Source organism: Drosophila elegans, unplaced genomic scaffold (assembly GCF_018152505.1).
Source record: "Drosophila elegans isolate 14027-0461.03 unplaced genomic scaffold, ASM1815250v1 contig_149, whole genome shotgun sequence".
In the NCBI taxonomy this organism is placed as follows: Eukaryota; Metazoa; Arthropoda; class Insecta; order Diptera; family Drosophilidae; genus Drosophila; species Drosophila elegans.
The window spans coordinates 5357081-5380033 of record NW_024545513.1 but is presented as its reverse complement, the minus strand read 5'-3'; the positions used below and the strand labels follow the sequence as shown (position 1 = coordinate 5380033).

Here is a 22953-nt window from a genome sequence, read left to right as displayed (position 1 = left end):
CCAACTCGTTCTCCCTCTCGCTCTCTCTCTCTGCGTTTTTTTTTTTATTTTCCGGCGAGGGCGGATTTTGTCAAAGTGTCGCATATGTTTTCAAGTGCACTTCAATTACCAAAAAGAAAATATATGTATGTACATATATATATAAATGTATATAGATTACTTACAACTGCAGCTGTGTGTCCTTTCCTGAGGGCTGTTTATCACTCATCCTCCCTTCCAAACGTTTTCCACCCCCTTCTTATCATGCACTCAATTACATCGTCGGGTAGGTCAATTATTCTCATAATATTATCTTTCATTTGGCTAAGCATTATGCTAATCATCCGAGCTTCTCATGTGGGAAAATAAAATGCGAGTCGGTGAAAAACGGGGGGAAAACAAGTGATGATCATCAAGTGGAAACAGCGCTCAACTGTGAAAAGTTTTGCTTGCCACTTGCAAATAGGGTTTTTATTTACTTTCATTGTAAATTTAAGTACAGAAATATTTGTAAAATATAATATTTAATGGTTTGTTTTCAAGTACTTACTATAAAGCTAATTGTTATATTGTATTTTGATTTATAAATTTCAAAACTATTTTTAATATAATTTTTCTTGACTTTTTACTTAAACAAATTAAAATACAAGTCTTTTTGAGAAATCAATCAGGGAATCTGTAAACTACACTCTCTGGCACTTCCTCTAGATTATTTCGCCCCTTACAAATTCGACTAATCCAAAATCTATTTCAACATATGTTGCAATAACCATTTCGTAGACCGCAAAAACCACAAACTTCCTCCCCCATTTACTCCAAAATTAAGCGTATGAATGGGGAAAACAGTGGCGGGGGTAAAGGGTTTATGATAGGGAGGAGCATTGGAGTTGTGTTTTATTTTTCTATACTTTTTTTTTTTTTTGCTTCCTTTTTTTTATTTTTGCTATCGCCGACGACAGTTGACTGTGGCCTATTAATCTATCAAAATGCTTCAAACGCTTTGGACCAACAAAAGGGGTTAGCTGAGATAGAGATAGAAGAAGGAAAGAGATGGCTAGAGATGGTGTGAAAGAGACGGACAGAAGAGGGGGTTAGCTAGAAAGAGAGAGAGCAAAAAGACAAAATTCCATGCCACATAACCCAAAAAGACCAAAAGAAAGAGCGAGACCGTGTTTCTTTGACGTCGGTGGTTCCCACACTCGTTTATTCGTTTTACGACTTGCCTCCGCTCCACGCCCCCCAAACGCCCCACCGCCCCTGTTGTGCCACTCCCCCTCCTCCATCGAGCCCCCTTTTGCTACTCGCTTCTCCAGCGATCTCGGCTACTTTTTCATTAACACTTTACAATCTTTCCGCATTTTGTTGCCTGCTGCTGTTGTTACAACGCCTCTGCATGCCGCTCATTTTCCAATGCCCTCGCCATCTTCTATACATTTACAGCAATGGCCAAAATAATATGTTTTATTTGCTGGAAAAAAAATTATATTGCTTATGAACGTGTTTTTAATTGTAAACCAATATAAAATAAAAATTGCTTAGCTTTTTAATATCGATGCATAATTTAAAAGTCCATAATTATAATGCTCACTAATTTTTTCAATAAACATTATCTTAATAGTGAATCAAGTAGATTTTTGGTTTTTAAATTAAATTAAATTAAAATTAAATTGATTAATTGCGATATCGATAATAATAGCAATATTATTAACAATTTTATAAGTGTACCATTTTTTTTTCGAAAACGTTTCCAAACGTTTTCCCACTATTATTTTTGCCACCGCTGTACTTCTTTCTAACCAATTTTCTACTTGCCATTACACATTTATGTAGGCAAAGTATTTATTTATTGCTGGCCCCCGCAGCAATTTGTGATCATTCGATGAACAATTCTCATAGAAAAAATGATCGTTCGATGATCACTTCGTTTTCTTTGGAAGCTTATCACTTGTTGCAGTTTTTTGCGACGCAAATTGTTTATGAAAATGTCTTTTATCATCTTCGCCATACACTTCGAACATGTAAAATGCGCATAAAGAGATGAGCCAGAAGAGATCAATGGCAAATGAAAATACTTGAGAAGAATACAAAATTGGAAACAAATGATATATTGCGGGGGCTTAAGCGTTCGTTAACAATCAATGAGCAATTGAAACGAATTTATTTCGGCAGCTTAAAAAGATTCGTTCCAAGAAACTGTTATATGATAGCCAAACAACAGTACCTTTGATCGATCCGAAAATATATAATTAAATATTGTCATTTAAAATTAATTACATCTATTGTTAAAATTGTTGTTAAAATTAATTACATCTATTGTTAATGAAACACTTTTGTGCAATCATTTAAATTTAATCGATTTACATAAAGGGCAGACTTTAAAGACTAGTGTCTGACTTATAATAGCTTTTAAATTTTCTTATTTGATTGATTTCTTTAAGCTTCCGGAATTTTTGTGGTCCATTTAAAATTCGTGGCAATATAGTCGCCTAATAAAAATAATAAATAAACATGAATGAAGCCTGAGAACAAACCGAGTTTAGATAAGAAATTCGTCCAACGGAATAGTGTATGGATATGCGATAAGGCCGTTAAAGATTCTGGTCTTTCAGCCCAGTTTCCGATTTCATTCGCAAGTCAATTTATCTTTCTTAATGCACGTGTGCCCAAAACATAACATATAATTTTCACTCTACTGTTTTCTCTTCTTTCATAATTAGAATTCGTGTAAGCTTTAATTTTTTTTTGCCATTTTATTTTATATCTCCACTTGCTGACATTCTTGTTGATATGTTTTTGTTTTCTATATTTTTTTTCCTAGAGAAAAGCGTGAGAAATTTTTGGCCGTGGTTTGGTTTTTTTTTTTTTTTTATTTTGTTGTTGGTGTTTTTCTTGTTTTAGTTTGGTGTGGTTTGCTTTTTGTTTTAGTTGTCGCAGCTGTTGTGTTGTTGCTTATTATGCTGATAGCGTTTGCTACTTTTTCATTGTTGCTGTTTTTTGTTTTTTTCGTATGTGGTAATGCGAAAATTTAAATTCGATAAGCGCCATTTATAAAGAAAAAACCCGCGGAGATATTTCATTATTGTCTTGGCTTCCCTTTTTTGTTGTATTTATTTGTTTGATGTATGTAAATTGTTTTATTTTTTTTTTTTGGGTAATTACAAGTGGTTCATTGATCGCTTTATGGAAGAGATTTGGCTGGTTTACAAAAAAAATTTCAATTTACCATATTAAGTAAACCTCCTTTTTCTTATTATTTCTGAAAGATGTTTATAAAATATTAGTTTTAATGGGTATCCCGAAAATTTATAAGTTTGCATCGATATAAAAAAAAAGTTTAAGCCCAATATCACAACCGAATTCTACACTCTTTAAAAAAAATGGAATAACTCGGTTTTATTACATGCAACATTGACCGTCGTTTCCATGCCATTTTCATCGATCAATATCACGGATATTTGCAAGTCACAGTCACGCCTGCTTTCATCGTTGATTGTGAAATGTCGTGACTTTGAGAGATCCCCCCGATTTGCAGCCCCTGCCAATCTCTATTACACATATCGTTGAGCAAGTTTAATTAGGTCTTAACTCGGTTTGGGCCAAGTCAAGCAATTAACAGCTCATTTGTCGGCACTGGTGGAAAAGCGAGTAAGCGGAAAAGCATGTGCAGGCAGGCATCTGCTTAAACGGCGCATAAATACCGGCCAAAACAATTCCACACAATTTTGCTCCACGTTGATTTTACATGTGTGGTAAATCACACGCAATAAAAAAAAATGCCCAGATAGGTATAAAAACCAAAAAAAAAACTACTTGAAAAACTGAAAATCTTTTCACGCTCTGTCGATGAAGCGTTGAGTGCTCATGCCATCCCTGTCTTTCTCGCCTCTTGCCGGCAAATTAATTAAACAGAGTCATAAGCCCCGGCCACACCTCTCGAAAAACCCATTTAAGCTCTGTCCCCATTTGTGTGATCTTTACCTGGAATTTGTATAATTCAATTTCAGACATTTGCCCAGTTTGGATAGCAACTTTGCCTCACTTATTCTTCATGCAGTCCACGTAAAACACATATACAATTTAACAGCATTTAAAATGGTTAATTTCCTTTAAAAACATGATTTATTTAGAAACCTAAACCCAAATAAACTATTTAACAGAAAAGAATAAAATCAAATTTTGAAACTAAATATTATTTCTCAGTTTTACAACACGTTATTATATAATTATTAAATGTGTAAAAAAATATTATTAAATATTTAGAAAACTACTAACGTTATAAAATCAGCAGATTTAAGAGGCTGCACCCACAACTGACAATGCGTTTTATTTATATTTTTTCCTCTTTTAGATTTGTGCCTTTTTTTGCATCTGTTTTTTTTTACACTAATTGAGGTCAATTAGTTTACAAACAAACGCACACACTCGCGGACAAACGAAGACAATCAAATGCAGAGCAACATCTGAGAGCATGCTGCAATAATTTTTCTTTTTGCATAAATTTCTGCAATATTGTGCACACGTTTGGATTGTGACTCAATTTGGAGTTATCTCTTTTTTTTTTGCTTCCTTCACTGCTTTATTTATGTATTGTCATTAGCCAGTTAATCAGGCATATATACATACATATATCTGGTGTATCTTTGGGATTTATGCCACGTCTTGTCCACAAGCCATCGATCATCAATGTTTAAAGGAGACGACAGACAGTGAGCGAAAATTATGGAATATATTACGGACAGTACAAAAAAATATAAAATTACTATTAATCTTATAAAATATGTAAAAAAAAATTTACAAAGGATTTTCAAAACCTTAAAAATATTTTTATAAATAAATATTTTGAAAATAAAAAACAAACTATATTAAAATACAATTCTTAGTAAAACCGTTTGAAAAATAATATTTAATAAAATAAATTAAAAATCAGCCAATAACAAATTGAAATATTATTTTGAATGTTTCGTTTTTCTTGGAAATTGTCAATTTGTGCATTCAATTGGCGCTTAACTTAAACCTTTTTGCATTTGATATATGCTTGTGTATGCAAGGCGGTACAGTGGCAGTCCATTGTGCTAGTGTGTGTGTGGACACCCTCCAGATACACCCCCACCCCCTTTGGCAGACAAAGCGATTTATTTATCTCCGCCTGACGGGGGCAATCAAAACTTATTGTCGTCGCCTCGAACCGAAATGAACCGAGCCGCATGAAATTCTGAGTTCAGTTGAGTTAGGAACCCCTCTGCTTTCTTTTTTATTTATTTATTTTTTTTTGGTTTATTTCAGCGCAGGAAATCGCCACACGCCCAATTAGAAAACAAAATATACAGTTGAGCGCAAAATATTAGCAAAGAAGGTGTGAAAAGTGCTGAGAAAAGCAATTAAAGTAAATGAATGCAAGCAAATCATTTTCCTTGAGTAGTAATGGGTTTTTAATGAAATACCAAAAGCTGGTCGATACTTATGCCATAAGACTTTAACCATAATTTAGTTTTTAGTCTATAACAACATAATAAAAACTTTTTAAATGGTTTTAAATACTAAGCATATTTTTTGAAATCTCGTTAAAACTATTTTTATTGTTTTATTAAAAACCCACTATTATTTTGAGCCCATCTGTTCATAACTAATATATATTTTTTTTTGATCACAGAACCTGGAGAGGTGAAGTGAAATTGGGGGGATTGCCTGTTTGCGGCTTCGTTTGTTTAATTTCGTGTGCCAGATATTTTTCAATGGAATAAGCATAATTTTTGTGTGCCTTCTTTTTTTTTAATATTTTATTTTATTTTCTGTGTGTGTGTTTTTTATGCATAAAAATAATTTGATTTGATTGCACAAGTTTCAGTTTTCTTATCCAACTACTTTTCTGCAGCGCTGGGCAGTTCAAGTGCAGTGAACTTTTTGTCTGCGATTGACAACAATGATGATGATAATGATGATGAAGACGGTAACTTTGACATGCCGCCCGTTTGCCCTTAAAAGGCGGATACATATACGATCTCCCGATCTTCTGCAAACAGAACAAGAATGTTTTCTACTCTTTTCCCCCGCCAGTATTTATTTATTTTTTTTCTTTGCTTTGCAACGATGTGGCATGTTAAGTAGACATAAATGGGCGACAAGTTAGCATGATCATACAGATATGGCGGACAGCTTCGGGGGCGGGTCAATTGAGGAGTTGTCTATTACAATTTATACAAGATGTATTGGTTGGTAAAAGCTGAGACGCTTTTAAGTAATGACCATATTATCAAAACTCATTAGAAAGACAACATAAAATTGATATAGTAAAGAAAAAACTAATTTTATTGGGTATTGTTATATATAGTGGGGCAAACAACAAAAAACTAAGTTTAATGCGCAAGTTTAAAATATTTAATAGTGTTAATTTTATATCTGAAAATGTATTAAACTAACAACCTTTAATTGTCTTAATCGAAATAAATATAATTTTTATAAAAACTAAAAAAAAGGATGTATACAGGAAGAAATTTATATTATTTAATAAAGATTTAATACAGAACAATTAACAATCTCATACAAATAATAATAAATATGGTTGTTCAAATTAAAATGAAGTTGCTCTTTACTTTTAGATATTTTAATTTAAGATTATCCTAAATTAAAAAATGTGTTCTAAGTTATTTCTGAAATTTATGAAATTTATATCATCAACCCCAATTAATTATAATCCTTTTTCAATTATCCTTGCAGATACCGCGTTGGTGTCTGTTTCCTGCACAAGTTTGGGCTGCCAGAATGGCGGCACCTGCGTCACACAAAACAATGGCAAAACCTATTGCGCGTAAGTAAAGTTCAAGACATAAATATAGGGAATATTAGACTGATGCGAAAGAGAGAGGCTGCGTGGCATTAGCATATGTCAATCAAGAGCTCATCAGCTTCAAGGACAAGGGTTTTTCTGTGCACTCTTTTTAATTTAACTCGAAATTCGTCTAGACAAAGAAGGGAAGTTGTGTTGTTTTGGCCAGACAAAAGCGCCCGCACAATCTTCGGTCTCTCGAATCTGCGGTTTCCAGTCTGCAGTCTTCTGCAGTTCCCCCAATCGCCAGTCTTCAGTCTTCAGTCTTGAGTCTTTGGAGTTGAGTCTTCTACAGTCCTCTCCCCGGCGGATCGAATCAAATCGGGCTCGTTGTCGAGCGACATTCCTGGCAAATCGGTTTGAACCTAAACGAGAGTCTGGGAGTCTCTGGTTCGTGCCTTTAGCCCGGTTCGCATGATTTTCACTCGCCTCGTATCTCGTATTTCGTATTTCGATTTTTGTATTTTGTTTCCTCCTTCGTGTATTTGCTGTCTTTTATTTATTTATTTATTTCTTTCTTTCTTGACTTTTGTTTTTTTTTTGTCTATTTCTCTGTTGTTGTCTCCGCAATAAATCAAATGCGGCCCAAAACAAACGGCACGTACGCAACGCATAACTCCGTTTGAGTTATTATAAATAGAGAGTCTGGAGAGTCGGTGAAACGATCGGCTATATCCATATATTTTGACAGACTGTCGTCAACAATTTTTACGAGTCTGTGAAGCGGACCAACCAAAAAAAACAAAAAAAAAACACCAACCTACATGGCATAATTAAAAAACTCATTGCAAGAACGCACACAAAAAGTAAAGATCGAATTGCATTCCAACCAGGTGGGGAGACGCACACTCATGCTTAAACTATTTTTCCAGCGATCGAGTTTTATTTAAGCTTTAATTTTGTCGCATACCTTATGAGTCAACAGTGAGATAAGGAAAATGTATCTGATTGTAAACTTCAAAATCTATTTTTAGTGTAGTTTAAAGGAGTCAAGAAATTCTTCTTTTAAATATAGTTTTTTTAAGTTATTAGAGAAGGAATGAGAAAGTTTTTCTGTTTCTAAAAAATATTGTAATATCAACGAATTTCTAAAAACCTCCTCTCATATTTCGCGCTAAATATTCATTTTGATTTACCCTTATTGATGTTCGTTTCGGCTCATTGACTCATCAAAAAAAAATAGGAGGGAAGAAAAAAGCAGTTTCATACATCAAAAGAAATTTCCGCCAAAAGGGGGCGCGCTGAGGGGGCGTGGCCCGGCCCGACCAAGAGATGCTGCTCATTAACATGTCATAAACCGCAAGTAAGAAATTCGGTTTTTTTTTTACCGCTTTTGTGACTCTTAACCGTTTGCCCACATTTTGCCATATAAATCAAACTCATTGTTCTGAGATGGCAGAGACAAAATTGAGCCAGACTACATGACATTTGACATGAGGAGCAATGCGAAAAGAAAAAATAGTTGTGGTCCAGTCAAAAAATGAAAACCAAACTCTGTTGCTCTGTTGGCAATCAAGTCAATTAAACAAACAAGCTGGCAAGCGGAAAAGCGATCGTAAAAGCCAAGCTTTTTGGCCGCCACTGAGAAAAGCAGACAGAAAACAACCAGAGCAATTCCAAATCAAGACAATGTGGTAAATGGATCAGCATGGATCAACCGAAAACGATCCGAGGATCAGTTGGCCATAAGGCCGAAACAAAAAATCAGCTCTAATAGCTCAAGCTCAAGACAAAAGTTCAAAGCGATCTTATCGCCAAATCCGAAATAAAAAAAAATGGCTTAAAGAAAGAGAGGCCAGCGCACACATATACACATGGCCATTGGCTTGATCGTGCCTTTGATGATCATCGCAGCAAAACCAAGGCAAGGCAACCGAGGAAAGAGCTAAAAGCTAAAAGCAGAAAAAAAAGCAAAATAAAATAACCCACGGATCCCGAGAGCCAAGAGTCTGCACAAAAATATATAAACGAAACACAAACAACGAATGAAAAAACAAACCAAAACCAAAGCCAAACTGGCATCGGCATCGCAGTATTAGGCTAAGAGCCAAGCGCTTTTATGTAATTGCCCAAAGATAGTTGAAGAAAGAGCGGGCCAAAGGATCGGTTGACATGTGTAGTCTCTTTATAGAGAGATTGCGGCAGGGGGTTCCCCCTAGAAAACTCTGTTTACAACGAACGCCAAGATCTCGGCGATCAGAAAAGGCAAACTGATCAACCATTGAAACTGTTGTACTATTTTAGAATACAAACAAGATCAGGTTGAATTGATTGTGGCACTAGATTTAATGAGCAAATGCGATCTATCTAGCTAAACATTTTAAAATATATTATTAATAACATTGAATAGAGAAAGATTTTTAAAACTTAACCAATAAAAAAATTTGATTTAGAAAAAAACATAAATGGGTCTTTATTTTCAAGGAATCAGAATTGACCAAGGAACTTTAATCAATTATAAAATTATTTATTTATTTTATTTATAATATAGAAAAATGTTATTTTTCATAACATCTGGGTAAACGTAAAAAAGAAAGGTGTAAAAACTGTAAAAACCTTGTAAAATCGATTTAAATTTGTCCAACCAAATCATCTTTAAATTTGCTGATAACTTAAATCAAATTAAATCGAAATAAAGCATTATTCTTAGACGTATTTGATCTTCAGAAAGTGAATTAACCGTCGAGTGAGAAAAGTTCGTTGCCTAAGTCTTTTGTTTTCAAGACATCACCTGTGTGTGTGTGCGTGTTTCTAAATGCTCACACACAGCGAGGAATAATTTACGTTTTTATTTGAACTCTTGGCTCACACGCTTTGCACTTGAAAATGTTCTCTGCTTTCTTCTACCTTTTCTTTTGCCTCTTTCGTTCTTGTTCTTGGTTTTGTTCTTTTCATTTCTTTTCTTGTCTCGCCTTTTCTTTTCTTCTCGAAAAGTGAAAAAAGGGGGAAAAGCATTTCCAGGCTGCAATTACTTTAATTAACTGATCATTAAGCACATTGGCCATGGGGCTCGATGCTCTATGTTCTATGGTCTATATGGTCTGGAAATGACAATGGAAAAGCCAACTTTTCATCTGTGCTGGGATGACACATTTAACTTGCAGCCGCCATTTTTATTATATATATATATATATAAATCTCTTTCTTTATATATCTATATATATGTGTACATCCTTCGGATGTTAAAAAAAAAAAAAAAACTTGTTTGCAACCTGCTCTGATTGCTTTTCTGTGTTACACAAGCTCCGAAGAAACGAAACAAGGGTCTTCGAGATGAGGAGAATTGCGCGGAGTAGTAGTACCATGGGCCCATCCCATGAGATCTTGGCTACCCGAAAAGCGTAGCGAATATTTATTGTGCATTCCGCTTGCATTTTACATTCTTCAAGAGGCCCTTTTGCTCCCTTTTTTTTTCTTGTATGTTTATGTGCTCTGTTTTTATCGTATTTTTTATTTACTTTTTTTGAGCTTTTTTGTTTTTTGTCTTGCAGTTTTTTTTTTTTTTTAGTTGTGCAGTCGAGGCGTTGGCGTACAAAATTCCTTTAGCCAGGTCGTCTCTTTGCCTCTCTCTCTTTGGTCAAATTAAAACGTTTTATTGAAACTCAATTAAGTTGCGCATTCTCACGAAACACTGAAGATGGTAGACCAACTCGAAGACGGTGTTGTTGTTGTTTGTTGATGATGGTTGGATGGTTGAATGGTTGGATGGATGGTTCAGTTCAGTTCAGTTCGGTTCGATGGTGAAGAGAAGATGAAGCGTAGAAGGCAAAATGTTAATTATTCGAATGTGGAATGATGCATTACATAAATCTGAGCTTTGTCTTCTCTCATAACTCAAATGAAAGATTTTCCCAGGCTTGCATCTCTTAATTATGCATATATGAAAATACCTTTTTGGGTTTTTCTTCTACTACCGGCGACAAATCATTTCAACACACATCCACAAGTCTGGCAATCGCATATCGAAGTTTTTAACTTGTGGGAGTACCTTTTTATATATTGAAAGGGCTTTTAATGTATTAAAATATAGGAAAATCATACCTCAACATTAGCGGGTTTACATTGCTTATTTTATGGATAATAAGTACACATTTAAATTCATTATTGGTAACATTCAGAAATTCCCTAGTTTGATTTTCAATGAGAAAGTAACATAGTAATTTTCTGGGAACCCTTTTTAAAATATCTCAAAGCATTTTGTTTATTATAAGAGGTTTGGTCAAAGGTATACCACATACCAAAAATTTGATGACTAAACCCAAGTTTCAATGAGTTCAGATGGTCGCTTTTATGATAATGCTCCATTGGTGGTTTTATGTTATCATCATAAACAGTTAAATTTAAAATTTTCAAATTGACAACATAAAGATAGTTTTTATTGGCGATAGTTTAGATTGATTAACATTTGCATAAAACAAACAAGTTTGACAAAGTGAAACAGCCCATCATAAAACCGTTTTTTATGGTTCATATCTACAAGATGTTTTTCCGCTTTATTAAACCAATAAAAGCTCACAAAATGGGAGTTCTGTATAACAGAAATTTTCGGGAATGATATCTCCACGTTGCGCAATGGGATATGGTCAGGTATTTTTCGTTACCTGGAAACTGGAACCTGTGGAAATCATTTGACGGACCAGTGTCAGAAAATGCATTTCTTTTTTCAACTTTTTGTTACCTGCTCAACGGACAATGGGAAATCAAACAAAAAGCAAACCAAACCGAAGAAGACCTTAAATCTCTTCACAAACAACAGCTGGAAATGGATGGATGGATGGATGGATGGATAGATAGATAGATAGATTTGGTATGTGGTATATATGGATGGAAACAGAACGGAAAGGAAATTTGTTGGGTGTAAAATTTGTTAGTGAGCACGGGGGTCACGCATTTCATTTCATTTGAGCTCAGTTCAGTTCAGTTTAGTGCAGTTCGTTTTTCCACTCTGTCCTCCCTTCTTTTCCCATTGTTCTCGAACAGCTAAGCAAATACCAAATACCAGCAAATGTCTGGGTGAAAGGAAGCGATAGATAAAGGCCCAGGGATAGGGAGAATCGGGCGAGGAATATATACATGTGCGCACACATACCTATATGTGTTAGATATGTGTGTTTATACTTTGGGCGTGTTGCACCTGCGCATGGAAAACGAACACACATTTTCACGTGAAAAACACGGCTCAGCAAAAGCCGAAAACGGGAAACTCTGAAAAACTGAAAAACTGAGTGCATGTAATGCGAGAAGTGTGCTCGGTACCCTGAATATTCCCTTCTCTCCTCATTGTTCTTTTCGCTTCTCGTTTTTGGCTGAAGTTTTGTTTACCGCGCAGTTAATGTTTTATTTTTTAAGGAAAAACTCAGAAAGAGCTTCATTAAGAAGTAAATTTTAAAATCTACTTGTATAAATTATATGATCATGAATTCCTAGAATCAAATATTAGTCAAATTCAAAGATTATTTGTATGTCAAAAGATCAAATGCCTGCCTGCATTGTCAATGCTGATATTTCTGAAGTCAGAGTTTAGAAACCATTAAAAACGCGCCAAAACAAATCGGGGGTTTCCCATATCAATGAAAGATTAGCAAAATAGATTTAATGGGATCAAAGCTTAAACGAGTAGTGATAAAGCAAGATTTAATAAGAGCCCCTACAAAGTAAGTCTTTCATAATTCCTTTGAATCGGACAAATTGTTCAAGTCCAACTTATTGGTGTCCTATCAGCTAATTAAGCAAATGGGATCACTCAAAAAGTGACTGCGATCTGTGAAAAAGTGTCTGGGGAATGTTTGTGCGGCGATAAGCAGTTTATTTGTTGTCAGGCCAAAGCCCCCCACTTACCCCTCAATCGAGTCCGCGATATTGTGCTGAGATCAACAGAAAGCTGCATATGTATTTGAAAAATATTTATGCTTAACAGTTACATTTTAATCAAATTTATTTGTGTAGATACATTGTTTTATGTTTGTTATGGTCAAAGAGCATAAACCAAAAAGATGTTTTGTTATGTTTTAAAAGAATAAATAGATTTCACTTAATTTTAAATTTTTGAAATATTTTTTGTAGGATTTAAAAAGTACTTAATTTATTAATAATAGAATTACTTTTGAGCAGTGCACAAGGCGTGTGAATTGCAACTAGGGAAATTAGAGACTCGAAAGGCAGACCAGACGTAAAGTCGAGAGGAGTTGTCTTTCGATCTCTGGAAGCCATATATAGATATAGTAAAGCGGAGTGGTCGAAAAAAAAGGAAAAGATGAATGATCATCGGGCGATGACATTAAATCATTTGCTTATGAGCCATGAGTCTATGGCCATACCGCCGCCCCTCATCTAGCCCAGAAATTCATAATCCATTCGATACGAGCTGCTGTGGTTACCCATTCAAGCGAACGATCGTGAGAAGCGAATATACATATATAAAATATATCTATGTATATTTCATATTCACTTCAGTGCAGTTATGATTGTGAACAATTTCTGTACCGATCGCCGACCGCAAATTGAGTTGGAAGCGGAGATACGGATGCAGATACAAATGCTGAGATGCAGATACAGATACAATGATCTGATCCGATCTGAGATAGATTAGCGTTGGCTTTTCTCACGACTGATTTGGGTTTATTAAATTCAAAATAAAATAATGGCTAAATTAGGTTTAGGCATTGTGGACAATTTAAATATTTATATTTAATTAAGTTTAAAATTTTATATTTATAAGCTTTTATCTATCTATCGATAAAGCACCTAACTATAGTTTGTTAAAAGCATTTGTATGTGCAATGATATAATATTTAATTTATGGCATAGAGCTTTTATAACTCACATATAGTTAATTTGAACAAAAATAAATGGTTTTAGGCATTTATAAGATATATTCCATGCCCATTTACCATTCCGTTTCCTTCACGTGACAAAGGTGACTCATTCCCTTTTTGGCCAACTTTATAAAGGAGGCTTGGAAGCAGATCAAGGGGGGCATAAGGGGGGTATAATGGGTAGAAGGAGATAAAGGCAGCCAGAAACACACACTAACACACCCAGTAGTTGCTGCCTTGGTTTATTTGCCAATGCGAGTCACGTTTTCTGCCAGCCCTCTCTTTCTGACCCGGTCTCTCCCTCTCCCTCTCTCCCTCTCTCTATTTCTCCGCGAAACAAGTTACGAGCAACTTCGAACTCGAACTGAAAAACTCGGCTTGGCTATAATTTATATTACATTAATTTTTCCATCCAACAATTTTCCCCTCTCTTTCGGGCAGCAAAAAGCCTGACACCTCATTTGAATGGGGCTTCCCCTTCGCTACTTCTTTGCCTTCTCATCCAAGATTTTGCTGGAGCTTATTTCTCCTTTTTGGAAAGGTCTTATCAGTGGGCTAATATCAGCTAAATACCTATCGAATTCTCTGCCAGATTAATGCCGAAGAAAGCTTAATTTTCATTTATCAACATGATATCGGTTTATCGAAAATTCTATAAATAATAATACCGTTTTCAAAGCAAAGGAATGGATTTTAATTTACAACTGTTCTTATAAAAAATGTTTAATACAGACTTATATTCATACTTATTAGGACAAATAATAACATGGTTGTATTATCGATAAACTTATCGCGACAAAAAATTTATCGATTTCTTTATCAAATAATTATTAAAATTTCCTCATGATTAAATTACTAATTTTGCGTATAGAAAACCCTTTTCATCATTGTTTTAAGTGTACCAATACTCTTCGCCTTGTTTTTGCTGGCAAACTCTCTAAATTCTCTTTTAAAAATTTGCAAGCTGTCTTCGATTACGATCGACAGACTTTGAGGTTAGGCAGGGCCTCTCTATAGGGGATTGCTACAAATTAATGCTAAATCTAAAGCATTTTCACACACTTGTAACGGGAAGTAAGCAGGCATCGACAAACAAAAAAGGAAAAAAAAAGGAGAAAAAAAAAAGAAAAAAGAAAAGCAGTTTTTCCTCGGCTGCTGCCACTGCTGCTACTGCTGCTACTGCTGCTGATTTTGCTTTGCTGGCTGGACCAGCAAACATCCCATCGTCTCTCCATCGCTTTTCAGGTTGGTCAGCAGCCGCCTTAATGATTATTCATTGCTTGTTGCTGGTTGTTCGGTTCGGTATGTTGCTGCCGTGCTGCTTGATGTTGCTGTTGCCACTGCATCAGCAATGCGTGTAATTTTCTCATTGCAGCGCCGATGAAGAAGCGGCAGCAGCAACAGCAGCAACAGCAGCAACAGCGCAGCAGCGGCAAAAAATTTAATATGCAATCAAGATCGCGCACAAATTACCGTACATAAAAATTGTTTTCTCAAGGGAAAAGTAACAACAACAAGGCCTTAATGTCGTTGAAGAACAACAACACTAAAATCAAGTTGGGAGTGGAGAATCGGCAAAAGAGAGTCGCCAATGTGAAGACCAGATATTGTTCCATCATTGTCATTACCCAACCAATTTGTAGTATTTTTTTAAAACATTGTTTATGGGAAACTTATTGGAGGGACTTTTCTTTGGCCCCGGATTTATTAAATGTCGTGAAAAACTATGGGAGCTTGCTAGAAAGAGAAAAGAAGTTTATAAACAAAATAGATAAGAATAGCAGGCATTTCTTGAAGTGCTATAGATATTTTAATTAATGACTTCGTATGTTATAAGCTAAAGAAATCACCTTTGATGCGATATCCTATCTTTCGTTCATCTGGATCTCCAACTTGTCCAAATCCAATCCCAATTCAGCCATGTGAAAGTGGTGCAAGGAGCAGAGTTGGGGCGGAAATGGGGCTACTTTGTCAGCTTTAACACTTCGGAGTCGTTGGAGCTGGGATTTATCAGGCGGCGCAGATCGGGCTCCTGACTTTGGTCAACTAAGCCGACAAGTCGATAAACTGCACCAGCCATCCGAACGATATGTGTGTGAAAGCACTGGGGGAAAAATGTGAGGCCAGGCGCCACTTGAACAAATCCGTTCATTTGGAGTATGTGCTTTTTCTCCCAGTGCTTAGATCTGTGTCTCATTGCTCCCATTCAAATCGCCACCTGCAGCCCATTTAAATGGCAAACCCGCTAATCCGTATCCATCTGTATGTCTTATTTTGCAGTTGCGACTCGCACTATGTCGGCGACTACTGTGAACACCGCAATCCGTGCAACTCGATGCGTTGCCAGAATGGCGGCACCTGTCAGGTGACCTTTCGCAACGGCCGCCTGGGCATCTCGTGCCAATGTCCTTTGGGCTTCGACGAGTCCCTGTGCGAAATAGCGGTGCCGAATGCCTGTGACCATGTGACGTGCCTCAACGGAGGCACTTGCCAACTGAAGACCCTGCAGGAGTACACGTGTGCGTGTGCCAACGGCTATACAGGTGAGCTTTCTATACCCTTAGGATCATAGACCAGGATCAAGGACTATATCTAACTCAATTCAATACAGGTGCCCGCTGCGAGACGAAGAATCTGTGCGCCAGTTCGCCCTGCCGCAATGGAGCTACCTGTACCGCCTTGGCCGGAAGTGGCAGCTTCACCTGCTCCTGCCCGCCAGGATTCACGGGTCACACCTGCTCCGAGGACATCGAGGAGTGCCAGTCGAATCCCTGCAAGTACGGCGGCACCTGCGTCAACACCCACGGATCGTACCAGTAAGTGAATATATATATATATATATAACTACAGGATAACCCAAACGATTAGATTTTTAATGATAAAGAAACAACTTCTTATTAAACATCATTAACAAGGAAGAAAAAAACTTCTGATGGCTAATTTTATCAAAAATCTAAAAAAAACACCAATAAATATATGGAAATCGCATTAAGCACTGTAAAGTTTTTGTTAAACGCATCGATTACGCATTGAAAAACATAGCTCTTCAGACAATAACTTAAAGAGAAACAAAACAAATCGATGAACATCGAAATCCCAATCCGTTTGAATATCAATCGAAAAGCCGATTTTCAATAAATCGAATTGTCAACGGATGTGATAACTCAACTTCCCGCTGACAAGTGCAAATTGTTTTCTCTGTTCGACAAAAGATCAAACACGTCTGATTCTGCACCCTTTTCTTTATATTTTGTTTTTGTGGGCGCTCCAAAAACAACCTCAAATCCCCCAAAATCGATAACAAATCATCGTTGCGAAACGATTAGCATATTTATCTGAAGCTTTTGGCCGCTCGCTTGCTGGTGGCTTCCTTTAATTAATGGCAATTTAAGAGTAATAACTTATAAAATCGCATTTTATTTCGAAGCGATTTGCATAGCTTATTGATTTTCGTTTAGGCCAACAACAAATTGCCAATTGGTCCAACAACATTTCCACTCTAATTAAAACACACAAAAAGCGATCGACCTATAGAAAATGAGTCGTCGTCGGACAAAAGATCTCAAATTTCCGGCGATCTTTTGTCTAGAAAACACAAGTTTTTACTCTTTTTAGGTTTTTTTGTTTAAGGGGAACTGGTTCAGCCACGTAAATTAAATTATTTCGTTTACGTTTACGTTTGGCTTTTGGTTTTTTTTGTGTCAGTTCGGAATCATTTGCATTTTTAATTTGAAACACACAAATTATCCAAAGGGAGCGGTGAAGAGGGTGTGTGGGCAGTTATATATATATCTTTACTAAAAACCATTTGAGCCAAAAAGTGCGATGTGAACATGTGTTTGCTGTTTGTTTTAGTTTAGTTTGACTGCGCATGTTTTCAAAGCAATTAGCATACACTTGAAATAAATTCGTCTTAAAGTTACAAATAATACAAATTAACTTAATAGGAATAAATGCACTTAGAAAACTAAAACCCCATAAATTGCAATTAATTTTGGTCCTTTTGTGTGTGTGTCTGTGTGTCACAAACATATTATATGATAAATCGTTGCGATCGGGAAGTGAATGGGGGGCCCAAATGATCTTCTGCCACCGTTGAATTGCTGGCAGGGCAATTTGCATAAATTTCATATTCGATTTGTGGATTTTATGATGTTTCTATGCTAAAACCTGCGGCCGAAAGCTTAGTCATGCTTTAGTTTATGGGGTTTTAGGTTTTCTGTTTCGTTTTATTTTGGCAAAGACAGCGATTTTATTTGTCAACTGTCAGTTGGTGGGAATTTATTAATGGAAACAAACTGTCGAACACAAACGAATAATTAACTGAATAGGTATTCGGTATTCGGTATTCGTGATTCCTTATTCATGGCAATTGGAATGGGCCCATTGAATATTGAGTGGCTTAATGGATGAATAATATTCCATGGGAGTCGGTCAAAGGTGAACTGCATTTTTTTTTTTTCTAGTGCAGTGTGGATAGTGGGTATTATTTCTATGTCTCCATAAGATTACCATGGTAATTCCAAGAAAACGCCAATCAGCTAGCTGATTATAATTTGATAAATAGGATAAAATATTTTAGAGATATTTTTTTTGTATGAAAGAAAAGAAATTTACCATTTGTAAAAAAATAATTGAAATCTGCCCAGATTTCACTTGCTCATTAGGAGCCCCACACCCATAAATAAAAAGAACCCATAACTCAACGAACCCAAAACCCAAAATCCAATCTTCGTTTTGAGAGATAAAAAAAAAACAGAGAGGCCCTTGGGCTATTGGCCTGCTGGATTTCACATGTCAATCAAAAATCAATTTTTTTTCGAAATGTTTCTCTGCTTTGTTTTCTTTGTTAGACACCGGCAATTTTCAATTCAATGTAATTTACTCGAAAACCTTTGGGGAAATGCGTATATGCGTATGGCGATGTGGATTGGAGATGGGGATTGGGGGGAAAATTGCGGGGTCTCTACGAAGAATTGGGATCCCCAATGAGTTCTGTTTTGGCCATGCTGACTATTTAAAGAGCTGCTGCTGCTTCTCGGTTGGTGCCTTTTAATTGTTTAATTTAATTAAATGCTCTTTAATGGTCTTAATTAGCGCTGGAAGGGGCGTGGTCTTGTCCGTTGGCCTTTTAAGGTGCTCCCGACGCGGCCAAAAAAAAAAAAAAAAAAAAACACAAAAACCAAACCCGTTTTAATGGCTGAAAAACATTTCTCAAGAATCCCAGTGCACTTGGTTCGGTTTACAAGTCACAAGCAAATTAAGTTTAAATCACATTAAACAAAAACAAGAAAAAAATGGTATAAGAATGAAAGAAGAAGCGCGCGGCAGTACAAAATCAAAGTGAACAAAAACCCGGGCCATAAAAGAGAGTCCCAGAGAGAGATACTCCACTGGAGTTTTTTTTTTTTATTATATATCTTTGTTTTGTTTTTTTATTTTTTTATTTTGTGGTAAACGAAAAACCGGTCGAAACTCCTCTAAGCAATTGTGGCAAAGCCAGCCAGTCCACCAAACACACACTCACACACACACACTCGCTCGAATTAAGCCCCTTTGGATTGAGATACAAATCCAGATCCGAATCCGATTCCGAATTCGAATTGCAACCAAAACGGAAGTTCAGGCAAGGGACAGATTTTATGGTTTCCCTGGTGGCTTACCAGTCGGCCAGCCCGAATTTAATTGCTATTAAAACCGCGTTTAATTGCTGTTCTCGCTTCTGTTCTAGATGCATGTGTCCCACGGGCTACACGGGAAAGGATTGCGACACCAAGTACAAGCCCTGCTCACCATCGCCCTGCCAGAATGGTGGAGTTTGCCGGTCGAACGGTCTGTCCTACGACTGCAAGTGCCCCAAAGGTAAGTTGATAACTACAAATGTTAATATACAATTAAGTTTAATATCAAATGCTTCGTGAGAAACCAAGTTACCCAAGGTAATTGTTAATGACATCTGATCCAATTTAAATGCTCCTGAAAGCATTTGCCACTGATATATTTAGTACCAAAAATAATAGTCGAACCATCATACAAAGCTTGTTACGATAAGGTTTTCTAATATAACATCTTAAATATAAGAGTCATTACAATCAAATCGAATTAAAACCTAGGTATTTTAAGCAGACCATCCAAATACCACATTTTATATCTTGATCTTAACTCCGAACCAAGTTACTATAAGTTACTTTAGCATTTTAAGTAAATACACTCTTTGAGATTATTTTAAAGTCACTATTATCAGTGTAAGCCCTAAAGTATCAAATTTCAATTGCTTACTACCACTTGGAGATCTGTTATTGGAGGTTAATTTCCTATGGAAGCAACCAATTCCAACCCGAGGCTTCAAGTTCTCAGCAATCAGGGGAAATTTCGCGACGCTTTCCGATGAGAACGCTTCTCTCCGCCTATCGATAACCAGTTATCGATGATGGTTGGTCATGACTCATGACTGGCCACGAGCCAAATGGAGGAAAAAAAAAAAATAGTCGCCCACGCTGAAGTATCTGAAGTAGCTGCCACAAGGGGCAAACTCGTTTGTCAGCTAAAAACCCCTTTGCCTCCTCTTTTTTTCGTATATATATATTTTTTTTCTTTTTTGACCAGCCCAGCATCATTCATCAGTTTTTTGACTGCAACTTTTACATTTCAGCCCGTTCCCAGTGCAGTTCATTCCATTCCACCATTCCGGGCGCATTACAAATTTAAAGATCGTGGCCCCATCAGCGCGTCTTTCTTCTGTTTCTTCTGGCGGTCTCTTCGGCTTCCTTGGTTTCTTCCGATTGTGTTGCATGACCTCCTTAGGGCGTAACTGTGCTTAAGCATCCATGCCACCCCGCAGATCATTGGTAAAAGTTTTTGGACGGAAGATACGAGTGGTGGGGGTATCAGATAAATAAAGAAGAATCGGGAAGAGGGGGTACGATAGCACCCGGAAATTTTGCAGTGATTTATTCACTAGCTTCTGTAGTTTACACTTATGGCTTAAATTTAATTAGTTTAGCCTTTTTTGTAAGACAGATTTTATAAATAGGTTTAATCAGAATCCTTCTTTGCACTAATTTAACCTATCGCATTTTGTCTAAATTATTTCAAAATATTTGTATTTATTTCTGCCTTACTTTTCCCTTCTTGCTTATTTATAATTAATTTTGACGGTGGTTTTCCTTGTTATTTTTTGGTGCCCTCAACTTGTTTTCCCAGCCAACAACTTAAGTGAGTTGCCGCCCGTTGTTTTGTTTAGTTTTTTTTTTTTTTTACTTCTTTCTTTATTTTGCATAATGAGTGCAACTCCGACTTGCCCCTCCCCCTTTTACCCCTCCCATTATGTTTTTTTTCTGCACTCTTATTGCAACGTGATGTCCACAGGGCGATTCGTGTCGTGTCGGTTTCGTTGTTGTTGTTCGTTGTTTGGTTGTGGTTGTTCGCTGGCTTTTGTAATTCGGTTGGAATTGCTCAACATTGGTTAACAACAACTTAAGCTTAACAAACAACAACAACGGAGTGCGAAAAAGGCGTTATAACATTTCCCATTGCAATAAATATTACAAATTCCAGCCTTGGTCACACTTTCACACGATCTTTACAAGCACTTGATGTTACTTAAACTTCTACACAATCCAAGTTAAGGTGGTTTAACACTTGGAATTATTTTAGAAAGGAACACTGTTGCCGAATTTGACTTTTTTTGATTTATTTATTAACTACACAAGTTTTTCCCACCGAATCAATTTAAAAAGTTTGCGTTTTCCGCAAATACAAATTTCCCAGTGCAATAAATATTGTCCAATTCCTGCTGTTTTGATCCCTATTTCACACGATCTTTAGCTGATCTGATCTATTTCGAACTTTTCATTTGCGTTTGCCTCATTAGAATTTTTGATTGGGCGCAATTAAAAGGCCAGACACACAGAGCTTATCAAATTGTTTTAACTCCCCTCGCTGCAGTTTGTGCAGCTAGTAAATTGTCGTGTGCAATTCGCATCAATTGAAATGAATTAATTGAAAATTGCACACAAAACACACTCACACATGTGTGCCTAAATGCAATGCGAGCAATTTACATGATGAATACAAAATTACAATAAGAAAAACACTGAATGGGCGACAATTGGCGACAGAAGGTTAAAAAGCTGATGAAGAAAAAGGAGACATAAAATGAAAACGGGTATCTTAGGGTCTATTAGCAAAGAAGAAATACATTCCGGAAAATAATTTTTTTTTTACGGATGTCTTAAACACAGATATAACATTTAAAGTATTATCAGACATATGTATTTTAATTTATAGTTTATAGTATAGTAGTATAAACGCCACTAAAATTAAGAAAAAAAGTTTGAACATTTTATTTGAATTTAAGAATTAAAATATATATACATATATAGTAATCAAGATATCCAAACATTTAAAGGTAGTAAAAGATATGTATATTAATAGTAAGCGGAAGTAAGGGTTCCTTTTCGTTAAGGTACAAAATATTTACGGATTCTTTTATGGAAAAGTGCTTAAGGATTAGAGTTCAAAGTGCGGTCACTAAGTGACTGGGTGACTTGAAAAAAAAAAGCGCAACATATATGAAACAGATGTGGTTGTTATGTTATGCTCTATCTCTTTCTGCTTGGTTTATTTATATATGTAAAAAAATGGTGAATGTTGTGTGGTACTCTTAAAATGTCACTTTCGTCACAATTTTTTCTTCCTTTTTTGGTTTATCTTTTTTTTACCTTATTATTTCTTCCTTGCCCTTTTCCTTTCCTTTTTTGTTTGCACTTTTCCAGCAACAAGTTGCAGTTGCAAATAATAAAAATAATAATAAATGACGCACACGCATGCATATTTCTTGTGTTTGTGTATTTGTGGCCCTTCTTTTGTGGCTTGAAAAAATGGGGAAAAAAAACCGACCAAGCAAGAAAATCCATTTAAAAAAACAAATCTCGTGGGCGAGAGCGAGAGAAAAAATAAAAAAAAATACCAATGCACATAAAATGCGATTTAATTCCTCCAACACATACACACTAAGAAAAATAAAGCGCAATGAACGAGGTCCAAAAACGCGATCGAGAGAGAAAAAGAGCGCGAGAAGAGAGCGAAAAAAAAAATTAAGCATAAACGGCATTTTTCCATTGTTGTGCGAAAGAGATAGCATAATAAGTGGCGTGGCAGTGCGAAAGAGAGGCAAGATGGCTTGGCGCGCATTCGAAATAGTTGACCGCGGCAGCGAAGTTGACGTCGACCGCGGCAGAGGCTTGGGGCAAAAGATATGAGACCGTGGGAAAGAACAACGAAAGACATGTTGTTGCTGGCTGTGTGTGTGAGTGCCACATGTATGCTGACACA

At 36.2% G+C, this 22953-nt stretch overlaps 1 protein-coding gene across 1 annotated transcript in view; it reads left to right on the top strand.

Annotated features, from left to right (window-relative positions):
* Positions 1-22953, top strand: part of LOC108136210 (neurogenic locus Notch protein) — a 42218-nt gene that overhangs the window by 7319 nt on the left and 11946 nt on the right. Inside the window, 4 exon segments of the mRNA XM_017257218.2 lie at positions 6694-6784; positions 15898-16160; positions 16229-16433; positions 19349-19479. Coding sequence (XP_017112707.2) covers positions 6694-6784; positions 15898-16160; positions 16229-16433; positions 19349-19479 — 690 coding nt within the window.